Consider the following 12,409-nt stretch of genomic DNA (forward strand, 5'->3'; position numbering starts at 1 on the left):
GGGCTAAACCCTTAGTTGTCATTAGTATTTTCTCATGTCAACACTGCAATTTGAAAAGACAGAGGAATTGACTTATTTTATATACTTGTCTGATCCTTTAGTACTTAATGAAAATGAGAATGTTTTATTTGATCCCTGTGGGAAAACAGCTAAACTGGGCAGTTTGTTCCTGAAATAAAATAGCAGCTATCAAAATACTCTCAAAGTCCCTTAGAAATCAGAACATCGCAGATTAGAAAGTAGGTGTCCCAAGCTTATAGGTGGCTATTAACATTGTTTTATTTCCTTTATACAAAAAGTAGAAAGGACTGAAAAACACTCTTGACAGGAAACAATACCACTGGCCTGGTCTCGTTGAGATGCCAAGCCAAAACTGCCCCAATCATGGGAAAAGGGAAGTTCAGTCAACATCAGCAAATGCTCATGCAATCGATGTAATACAAAACGGCATCAGCTGCTTGGTGACTGTCCTGTGGGTAGGTTGAATCAAAACAATCTTAGAAAACATACATTTGCTCAGTCATGCTTTTAAACAGCATCTCTTTAAAAACAAGGTATATATACAAGTATCACCCAAAAATGTGTCTTATATAGTCTACTACTATAAATTTAAGGCATCCTGATATTCTGATCTTCTGCTGGTGAGGCATTGTTCTCATGGTTCTGTTTCCACAGAGGAGAGTCCAGAAATTTCCAGAGGTGTCCAAAGGGCAGCGATGAAGGATATTGAAAAAGTGATTTACAAGAAGAGTTCTTTTGGTTCTGGCTCAGCAATGTGCTTTATGCTGTAGGATTTCTTCATTTTTCTATTGATGTCATTATGCCTAAGCAGAAAAGAAACCACGAGGCCAAAATTAGATAAAACTATGGTCAAGTTACAATACCACTAACAGTTCGCCAAAAATGGAACTTATCCTCACACAAACCACACCGAAGAACACTTCATTCCGGTAGACAAATTATTTTGTTTTCATATAAACAACTCTTTGAAAAATAAAGGAGTCATGTCATAACACACACTTAGTGAACACTTTTTAATTCTCAATTGTAATTGCTGATTGGAGTCCAAGCAAAATTCTACAGTCAAGTGAATTTTATCACACACACAAAAAACAAAACCAGAAAGTATAATACTGCTAGTCTAGTGTAAACAAAAGATATTTATATTTTATTTACATGAATTCACTGGTGATACCTTTTATTCTCTAATAAACTTAATAGCTGTTAATAGTTTTAAAAGATGCTTATTAACAGTTTAAAGAAAATGCTTTTTCTTTGGGTGTGTGATTACTGAGTAATACATGTTAGAAGACCACACCAGATAAATCGATAGGAAAAAGAAGAAATAGAGAACAATAATGTTGTTTTTTCCCTTCTTTGATACCTAGTATGCTTGTGGCAAGAAGCACAAGCTCAAACTTTGGAATAGTTTTGTTTTTTTTTAAGTGGATGTCTCTCTGGGTAGATGCATTCAATTTCATGAGATATTAGTCCCACTCTGGGTATAAATCTTTCAGAGAGGAGCTATCTCCTGGGGCGAGCAAGCATCCATATTACCAAACTCCTTCTTGTTGCCATACCAGACAAAAACAAATGGTTTCTCGTAATGGTCCTTCCTAGCATGAGGACATATTTGGATGAGGAACTCCAAGTATGGTTTTATGGCCACAGAATCATGCTCCCTTACAAAGATCATGTGGCTTACTCTTAGTGTTTTAGTAAATATTTGATTATCATCACAATCTGAAAGTTATACTTTCTAATTTCATTTATTCTTCTGAATTGAACTCCAGAGAGTTGTCCATGGGCAAGAAAGGGAGAAGATGAAAGAAAAACCCACTTGGTTAAAAGACATTCTAAGGACTTCCAACTGAACATAGTGGATTAAATACACACATTTATTACCCCTTTCTTATAAAACAACAGAACAATGAAAAAGTAAAGATATAAAAAAAGACATAAACCTAAATAATAAGGGAAATGGGAGAGGAGATGATAGACAAAATACTAGTAATATTTCAGAAACAGGTGAATGGACACGTATAGTATTTCTGCTTTAATGTAAGGGATGCTGTCGTCAAAAACACTAAAAAAAAACAACACAAAAAACAAAAAAACCCACTTTCTACAGGACAAAATCCAGCATGATTAGAGCAGAATGTATACCAAGTAAAATGTTAATTTGAGGCATTTATATGAATAATATCAGGATGATTCAAACATCCCCAAACCCTTCAATTACCTAGTTCTGAGTTACCAGTATCTGAAAGAACAAAAGTGGGTAATCCTGGCATGAATTATTCAGATAATTTGTTTCTCCTTGATTTCATTTTTGGATATAAAATCACAGTCTCAGTGACCAAAATTGGAAAGAAGAAAAGGCCTGAATTTAAAAAACAGTTTTTCCAGTACTTTAGCTGACTCACCCAGGCCTGGGTTGCATATTTCCACCGCCCAGACAGCAACTTAGAGGATGGGTCTGGAATGGTCCACGGCCGCACACTACATTTCCACCGATGACCAACACAGGGGGGCGCTGCTACTTTTGTGGTTTCCTTCCGAGCTTTACTGAGAGCCTATCTACCAATCTCATCTACTAAAAAAATGGGATTCTGGTTCAAAGAATGAAAACCTGTATTCAAAGTACCCACACTGACACTCCCTGTCAGAAGGTGGCCTTGTAATCAGAAGGCTTATATTTATACAGATCACACCACTGTTTCTGTGGGATGACAGCCTCAGCCCTTTCTGTTTTCTCTTTTTCCATCTTCTACCATTTCTTCTCTCTAGCTCTCCCTCTGTCCAAATATTTATGAAGTCCCTACCATGTGTCAGCCACCAAGCTAGACAGTGGGCGTACACACGGGGGTAGGATAGTGCTGTCAAGGGTCACTGCTCTCATAAAGTTCTTATACCTTTCATGGAATTTGCCATGTTTTAACTATATCCACTTTTAATTCTCTCTTGAGTATGATCTCGTGCAATGAAGGGACCATGCCTTATTCTGGCACAGCAACAGGAGGGACTTAGAGCTAAACATGCTGAAATGAGTGCGCTGGCAACCCCGGGGTGTGGGTCCAGGAGGGTAACATATCTGCACTGTTCTCAGCGTGGGAAGGAAAATCCCAAATGACTGTGGTTGGAGCAGGGATGCTTGGTGAAGGTCCTGGAAGGTGTCTGGGTAAAGTTTCTATCTGCTACTTTTAAACCTCAAGTAACTTGCTGATTCTTTAAAACTTCAGCCTTAAGAGAGTTTATAGACAGACACCGCTCCTTGAGTGTCCAAAGATAGCCTGGTTGTGGCAGACTTGGTGCAGTTACGACACATAATAGAACATGTATCCCCTTTGGAGTTATACCATTCAAAACTGGACCCTGGGGGCATGAGGAGAGGAAAGTGGAGTCAGGTTTAGGGGGTCCTTTGTTCTTAAGTCTTGTGACTACACTTAACCCAGGATGGGCAGGCTGAAAGACTATTTCTGGTGGAATGATTTTAGTTTCCAAGGAAGGACACCCCCTGCCTCTCCTTCCTATAGTTCGTGGGGGTCCCACACGTTCATTTCTTGCCTTCCAAAGGCAGTGCTTTAACACAGGACACGGGATCTTAGTTGTAATAGCTTCCTCTATGTCTCAACTTGTTCTTCTTTGACACTAAGCTGTCTTCCTGTGTTGGAATATGCTTACTCCTGTTCCCAGAGGGTACAAGGAGCTTATGAGAAGAAACGCCATTTGTGACATGTGCTCTCATCAATCCTGAGAGCTCTGGCATTTGTTAAATTGTACTTGAATGCTGGAAAGATCTGATCATTTTAACTATTCCTTGTAACAAGGACATTTTTCTCTATACAGAAGATTATACTATGAAACAGCCAATGACAATGTTTTAAAACCGTGGCCCATTTCAAAAGAGAACCTGTCAATTAATGAAACCTGGAGACGTGGTTTAAGATTAGGGTCTCCTCCCTCCCTCGAAGTCATACGGACAAAGCTTCTGTATGAAATACAGATTTTCTCTTCAAAGCTAATTTGAACCCTAGGGAGGCAGAGAGGCGGTGGGAGGAGCAAGAGTTGAGCAGGGAGCGCAGAACCTGGGGAACACAGGGAGGTGTGGAAAGGAAGGAGACTGGATAGACTCTAGGGGGTTCTGGAGCAAAGGTAGTCACCACACATCAGGAATCAACTTCCCCCTGACCGACTGGCTCTGGACCCCAGAGTTAGTAAGTTAGAAATGAAAACACAAAGAACACTTCAGATCAGAGCTTAGAATTGGAAACTATAGTTTTTTAGTAGAAAGCCTGTCTATAATGTTATGAAATACTCTTTTAATATTATCACTTTAATAAACTTTTCTGAACTGTTACCTTGGGAAGAGTCAGTCTGCTTTGCCCGGGGCACTCTAGAGCTACGCAATCAACACATTCTCAGATAGCTCGGAAACACACCTATGACTCCTTATGTAATTATCCCTTTCAACAATCCTTAGAAAGCACATGGGTTGAAAATAAATACTTCCAGGTCAAAAATTTAGACAAGATTAAAATGTGGTTATTTTATTACATCCAGAGAAATTCTGGCAAAGATGCATTTGCTCAGCAGGATTAGGGATTCCTGTTCGTGCCCACTGCATTTTCCCATTGTGATTCTGGAAATGATGTTCAGTGGGGCTGAGGGCATGCTCTGCTTGGGTCAGGTTTCAGCCAGCGCCTCACCACTACTTTCCCAATGCTTTCCACATCTTTGCTCATTTTTCTGTTTAGAATGATATTTCGACAATAAAGCAACAAGGAGAGAAGTGTGTGTGTGTGTATGTGTGTGCGTGAGTACGCGCGTGCACACGCAGGCTTGTGGACTGGTGGGGGTGGGAATGCCCTGAACTCTGATCTCCTACCGGCACAGCAGAGGACCACTGCTCAGGCCAGACATACCACTCTCTTTGAAGTGGTTATTGAACAGCCTTGATATCTTTGTAAAATATTTGATGCCAGCTCTTGACTCCAGAGGTATAATTCTGAGTATGACTAATTCCTCTGCAGTGAAATCCACACTGATGGTGTTCATTGCTTCATCTCTTTTAGGGAGTTTATTCTTGTGTTGGTCCTAGGATGAGGGGTTTCCTGACGCTAACTCCTCAGGCCATAGTGCCATCGTGGTCAGGAGGGTATGACTGTTGGGGACCAAGGGTTAATGCCCTCTGTAACTGGAACCAATGCTCATTTCATTTGCGACAGATCTCAGATAGACTTAAACTCTGGGAAATGAATGTCTTATTGACATTTTAAGACAAGTAATTGCAAACATTCCCTTGGAGTTGTAATAACTCAAAACCAATTTGTCCTTTATAAGAAAAAGTAAAGATAAATCTGACTGTTATAAACAAAGTCATCCTCTGCAGTTGAAACACACTGGGAAAGCTGTTCAAAGTAATAGAGTTGAATCTAATTTTAAAAGGCATTGAAAAGAAATTTAGATTCTTTCTATCAAGCTGTGACCAATTTAGAAAAATAAAGAGCAAATAAAACCCCTCGCAGAGCTGACATTCTGTAAAATGTTGTATTTATTGCCCCCATTTTTCATTTACCAGGAAAAAAATAAAAATTTCTTAGTAACTAAAATGTGGTTCCAATGTGTGCCTGGCACTAGGGTCCACTGCCCCATTTTTTCTCCCACGGCTGTACTGATGGGCCATTCAGTGGAATATTGTTGGGAGCCAACTCTAACCCACGGACTGCCATCGGTTTCCAAAGTTATAGGATCCTGGGCTATCCCTGTTGCCTGAGAGGAGCCATTGTGGCCTTTCAACAAATTCTTGGGACAAGGAGTGAAGCCATCACTGATAGATGAACACTGAATGCTTTTATTTTGGGGTTTCTGTTTATCACTGAAATAAAACTCTGATAATGGAAAAATCCCATGAATCCGACAGGTTCAAAACTGAGCCTTCAAAAGGCTTTTTTGTGAAACTGAGCAGGACAGTGTTAACCTCATGTCAGATATCCAAGTAGCCTCACAATCTCATGTTGTGCTATTATAATAGATTGTCCAGCTTCGTTCCTTTTCTTATAAAAAGACAGGATGAAATATTTCTGGCAGGAGAATCTCCTGTGACACTAACCATCTTTATTCCAGGTGCTGTGGGAGCCTGGGAGAAATGGGGGATCCGGCCCAACCCCATTCCCCAAGAGTGTGCCAGTCTTGCACTTCCTTCCCTCAGGGTATCACTGGCGACTTCTGCTTAAGGACTAAAAACAGAATTTTCTACGCACCAGAAGACACACCCAGCCTAAGATGTCGGGACAGAGAAGGGTATGTGGGTGGGGAAGGGAGGTTGGGAAAAGCAGAAGAGGGCTGATGCCAATGTCTGCAGAGGGAGCAGGCATTTCTTTTTCCGCTTCCTCTCCGCTCTCCCCATCCCCCAGGGCACTGGGCTGTCAGCACTGGCCACGATTCCGGCCCCAGGCCCCATGCGGTGAGGCAGCCAGACTTAGGCAACATGTGAGCCTGACCCAAGCAGAACTCTGGTGACCAGTAAATACTGAACATCCAAGGCACTTCCTTCAATTTACTGAATTAATGAGACCCCCAGGGGCACCTCCCAAAATGACTGTGATTTACTTTTCCTCTAGCCTGAATAGAGACCTGGAGCAGATTAAATTCGATTTAGGGGGAAAACAAAGGAGAGTAACATTTCACATGCCTTAGTATTCTAAACCAAAATTCATAACCACAACACATACACACATTTGTGTGTGTGTGTGTATACATACACACACATATACACATTCACACAAACATTTTGGAGGATCTTTGGAAGAAGGCTAAAAGGCATGTCATAATTTTAATTTAAATTAAACTTAATTTAAATGAATCATTAAATTAAACTGAAATGATTTGCTTAAATTTAATTTAGACGATTTAAAAGTGATAGTCTCCTTTTAAAATGCATTTGGATTTAACTCTTCTGAAATAAGCGAGTCGGAGGCATGGGCTGCATTAACTCCCCCTCCACTGCTCTCCTTTTCCTCCTCCCGTTTCCCACCTCACCAGGGAGCGGCGCATGCTCCTCCAGAGCGATGAAAGAGAGCTGTGCTACATGAGGGCTTGGCCCCAGGAGGTGATCGAGTCACCTGTGGCCTCCCACAGGATCCTTTCATGTACATGCTCTGTGCCTTTTGAATTGTAAACATTTTGTTTGAGAAAGGTCCTTGTTTCCCTGGGTGACTCAGAGACTGGCTTACTGACTGGCATCATGGTTCTGAAGGCTAAGCTGGAGCAGTTTCAGAATGACAGGGCCTGGCTTCTCCTAGGGGGAGCATAATGGTGATGAAATGAGCTTTCAGTCTGTGATCAACAATGAAAGAAAACCTCAGCTCTGCTTCAAAGTTCTGATTGTGATCGGAGGTTGACTAATTCCACCCATGACAGGAAATTTAATTTCTATACTTACTTGGTACTTGACTCCAATAAAACAAAGTCTGAAAGCCAAAGTCAACGGGGAGACACAGCGTGTTTGTGAGCTGAGTAGATTCCTCTGCCCTCTGCTGCTGGAATAAAGCCCCTCCTGGAGGGCACTTGCTTCCTTTCAAAGCTCCAGTTACAAGCCTGCCTGCTCTTTTTGGGGGAAGAGTTGTTAAGTTTCTTCTTCCTTGGTGTCAGCCCTGCTAAAGGTGCTCCAGGACCATGATTTAAAAGGTCATGCAATTCAAAGCAGAGGCGCGGCAGTGCTACACAACACACCCCCATGCCACGTACCGTGCACAGCTACGCAGATGCTCTTCAATCAGGGTGTTAGAGGGAAGGTTGATGCAGCTGCTGGACATCTCCTAGAGGTGCAATTAAAAATCATCTGAAAACATGCAGCAAGCTCAGCACATGCATAAATCTCAATTAACAGGAGGCATGCAGTAGACAGATTAGACTAGGACAGAAGCTTTGTACACGTTAAGGAGTGTGGGGAACTGCTGAGATAATTCTTGTATTCCTGAGCAAGAGAACCCATTAAGTTACTTGGAATAGTTTTAACTGAGCAATGTAAGTCTGGACATATTTTACCCCAAGGATCTGGCATTTGGGACACAAGTGTGGCTTTTCTAGGTGAAGCAAACAGAGGTTAAGTTCTTTATAACAAAGACAATTCACAGTGGAAATAAAGCGGTGTTCATTTAATTAGAGAGATATTAACTAAAACTTAATTTTGGTATTGCAAAAAGAAGTCAACAGTTCTTAGACCTCCCTGGGATTTTACCTTGTACCAAATAATAAATTATGTGGGCCTGAGTCCCTAGATTGCATGATGGATATTCTGGGTCTTTCCATTCCTCAGAGCTTTGCATTTTGGCTGCTATACCATTTTTGATGGCATGGTAGGCACAGAGCACACAGTGAACATTGCCCTCAAAAGATGTTCATATTTCTTATTCGCTGGATTTAAACCACAGATTATAGTGCATGGTTTTCCAATAAATGCAATTATAAGATGTAGTTCCTGGCCCACTCTGCCATCCCCTGCGTACTGGCAAGCACCTCTGACTGCTCTAGCTTCCTGGTCAGCACTCAAGGGCCTGCATCCTCCAATGCCAATGTAGAAGTCCCTGTGGTGTATTTATTTCAAAGATCATTCCAGAGTTGAATAGTTAAGTTTTTAGAAACAGAGTTCCTATTTATGTGCTCTTTAATTGGGCTTGAGGATAAACTATCCAGTCACAGGAGGAAAACAAACTCTTCCTGAGGCACAATCCACGCCAAAGAAAGGCCTGATTTCACACTGATTGGGGGTCTAATCTTATAGAAATGCCTCCCAGTCCAGGACTCCTAATACTCAAGGATCAAACTATTTTGGAAATTTAGGGACTGGAATAGAATGTCTTGTGATTTATTTAATCTTTCGCTCAGAGTATTTTCCAGATGAATAGAAAAAGGTATGTGTGCTAACATATCTCATTAGAAACACATAAATTTGGCTTTCCACACATCCCTTTGGAATTCTTCTGGGGATGACCTCCAGATGGCAAAGGTCAACAATCTGTAGTGTTAAGAATGACATGATTCAAAGGAAAAAAAGAAGATAGCCTCCAAATAGCACTCACCGCCTTATTCTTTCCTTTGCTAGCAGAGCTCATGGGATTTCCCTTGGCATCTGCCGTCTTTCTTCCAAGTGAGGTTAAGGGCAGTGTGGAGGTCTTCAGCTGGCTGACTGCCTGATAGTTATTATTATTGTTCTGGTTGCCACTTAGTGTCTCCATGATGGATCGGAAGGTTCCGAAAGGCCTTTTTAGTTGATCCCCTGATTCACTGCTCGTGGCGGTCCGCTGCGGGGTCCTGCTCTTATCTCTGTCCTTCTCTCCATTTACTTCAAGGCTCGTTTGCTCCATCTGCACCACAGGCTCCTCAAAAGTAACTCTGAGTTTCAAGTTCTGAGATGTCCGGCGCTTGGAAGACGGAGACTTGAGGGCACTCTTGGGACTCGTGGCCACTTTCTGGGCCGCCGTGCTGTCTGGGCTGGGCTGAGTGGGGTCTCCAGAGGGCTGGTTTGGGGGAGTGGTCCCTGAGCCTGGACTCTGGGATTCCAAGTCGGGTTCGCTGCTCTCTGAGGTGGGTGATGGGCTGTGGCCATCCAGAGATTTGGAGGCCTTGATACTGAAAGGAAACCTGCGTCCTGAAGCCAAGGTATGTTTCTTTATCATCAAGTGTAAGCTCTCTGCGCTATCCATGGTCTCCACACTTTCGACAATGGGCTGTGGCCTGGGCCGGTCGGCCTTTCGCACGGGTGTGCTCTTGGGGTCCTCGGAGTTGTTGGAGTCTGTGTCAGACTCGCTCAGTGACCGCTGCATCAGCTGCCTCAGCCTGGCTAACTTCAGTTCCCTTTTCTCCAGAGGGATCTTTTTTGAATTTCTAGAGGAAGTCTGAGTATCCTGAAATTCCAAGGACAGCTTTTCCTGGGTGCAGACATTCTCTGCGATATCTTTCCCCAGCAACTGGCGAAGGATTTTATCAGAATCTTCATCTTTTGCTTTAGACCTAGTCCGGCTGGATGACGCCAGGCTTCCAAGGACCTGCATCCCCTCCTGGACGCCGGGTTTGCTTTTGGCTACAGACTCATCATCTGTATCTGGGGATTTCCACTGGGACTTTCTGGGAGCTGGGGAGGATGGTGAGCTGAAAAGAGGACGAAGGACATGTGAGATGATTTCCTATTGGGTTAAAATGACTTGGTCACAAGTCACAGCGTGGCCTTTACTGCCACTAATAACTTACAAATTAGTAAGACTGGAATAATAATCATATAATGTCTGTTCAAAGCAAACATAACCAAAGTATAGTATGCCTCATGCTTTACATTAGGATTAAATTTGTCTACTATTTTACTATTTACACATCAATTTTGCACAACTCTCAGTTAATCCCATCTTCAGCAATCTTATGAACCTCCATATCCTTATTCTCATTTTATAGATGAAGAAACGAAAGACTCTGAAAAAGACGATTGTTTATAGTCCTGGGATGACAAAATGGCAGAGCCAGGTGACCTGACCCTAGGTACAGGGTCTTTTTCCCATGATACCTAACTTTTATCCCTGTTTATAAAAATAAAATGTGTTCTATTGTCATCTTCTTAAAAGAGATTAAAATAAAGTCCAAAAGAAGGTTCAGAGATTTAAGAGACTTAAGAACTCTGACCACCAATGTTCCTGGCATTACCTGGACGAAGAAAAGAGTGACTTGCCCTCGGATTTCTGGGCTTCTAGAAGTTGTTGGAGCTGATTCTGCAGCGTGACACGTTCCACTGTCTGCCTGGGAAACACAAACCAAGACAATAAACTCTCTGGTACACAGCTCCCACTGTAAATTAGTAGGTGTGCATTTTTCACAATAATTTATAAGTTGCAATAAAACCAGAAGCATCACAAATGTGCATAATCTTCATCCTTTCAGTTCAAAAATTTTCTAAGGATACAATCAAAAGCACACAAAATGGATGTAAATTTATTACTCATATTGTGGAAAACTGTAAGTAACCTAAATGCTCATCAATAAGACTAAGTAAACAATTTATAATTATTTCTATCAGTATAAAGGGAGCTATTAAATGATAACATACTTGAGTATTTATTTATTTAAACTTTAAAAAAAGTTTCCCATATAAAGTGCACTTTACTTTCCTTAAGTAAAAAAGGATGTTACAAAATACTGTGTGTGGTATAATCTCATTTTTAAGAAAAATCTTTCTCTCTAAATAAGGTCACTCTCTGAGGTACTAAGGGTTAGGACTCCAACACATTGTTTGTTTGAGGAGAGTCACAATTCAAACCATAGTACCCAGGCCTGCAAATTAGGATTCTAACAGAGTGGAAGGTTGCCATGTCTAAATAGTAACTGTGTTTATTAACTAGAAGTGGTAAAGGAAGTCTGAGAGGCAAAAGCACTCAAGAGTGTCTCCCACTCAGAATTTTGGACTGAAATAACTAGCGTTTTCCATCCTTCCTCCTGCCCTGGAGCCCACAGAGAACCATGTGCTGTGGCTATACAAAGTGGGTTTCTCTGTTCATTTCTAGTTTTGCCAACCTCACCAAGGCACATGGTAAGTAAAGGACTAGCGTCTACATGTCCCTGCTCATATTTTATATTGTCATTGGCCTAACTACAACTGTCCACAACTGTCCACAGCATTCAGTTTCGGACACACTAAAAGAGCTGCTGTCTATTAGCTTGCACATGTATTTTATCTCAGGATCATCAACAGAAAGAGTAGCCAAGCCCCTGACCTTGAAAAGTTCACCAATGAAACAGCTATTATAGCTCATGAAAGCCTCTCAGACTCTAGTACAGAGACTGAGGAGAATGTTTTGTGATCTTTTCTCTGAGCATGACACTTTAGAAAAAACATTCTATTCATTTTAAATTTCCTTTTGATGGACATGTCTATATACTTACTAGTGGGGGGAGTGAACATTGGTACAACATATTTGGAAGGATTTTAGGCTACATCGATTTACCTTCCAAATATGTATGGCCTTTGTTCTAGCAATTCCCTCTCTAGGAACTGGTTTTTAGAAATACTTACACAAGTACAAAAAGATGTGTGTACAAGTATGTTTGCTGTGGGGAGATAAGGTACAGAGTTACGGATTTGCGGGCCTTTTCCCTTCAGTTACATCCCACCCTTCACGCTCATTTAGCCCACCTTCCCCGGGGGGTTGTGTAACTGGTTGAAGAACGCTTGGAGGGAGCTGTAATATTTTTAAATATTATTTTATATTTTCTCTATTAAAAGTCCACTCTCATTAAAGAGAGTATTCTATGTACTGGCAGGGAATGGGGTGGAGGTATGCAGACTTGTACCTCTAAGGCAAGAAAGTAGAGACACCAGGGTTTCCCCAAGCAGGCGGAAGAGCCAGGGGATCCAAGGCCTTGT

At 41.6% G+C, this 12,409-nt stretch overlaps 1 protein-coding gene across 2 annotated transcripts in view; it reads right to left on the reverse strand.

Annotated features, from left to right (window-relative positions):
- Positions 1 to 332: 332 nt before the first annotated feature.
- Positions 333 to 12,409, reverse strand: part of SNCAIP (synuclein alpha interacting protein) — a 141,658-nt gene continuing 129,581 nt past the window's right edge. For both annotated transcript variants that reach the window (XM_054589903.1, XM_054589904.1), the window contains exons 9-12: positions 10,696 to 10,788; positions 9,084 to 10,152; positions 7,750 to 7,820; positions 333 to 824 (exon numbers count right to left, since the gene is read on the reverse strand). In XM_054589903.1, the coding sequence (XP_054445878.1) occupies positions 740 to 824; positions 7,750 to 7,820; positions 9,084 to 10,152; positions 10,696 to 10,788 (1,318 nt within the window). In that variant the 3' untranslated portion in view covers positions 333 to 739. The remainder of the gene's footprint in view (positions 825 to 7,749; positions 7,821 to 9,083; positions 10,153 to 10,695; positions 10,789 to 12,409) is intronic.

Source organism: Pteronotus mesoamericanus, unplaced genomic scaffold (assembly GCF_021234165.1).
Source record: "Pteronotus mesoamericanus isolate MK-2021 breed Mesoamerican mustached bat unplaced genomic scaffold, CSHL_Meso_final scaffold_167, whole genome shotgun sequence".
Taxonomy (NCBI): Eukaryota; Metazoa; Chordata; class Mammalia; order Chiroptera; family Mormoopidae; genus Pteronotus; species Pteronotus mesoamericanus.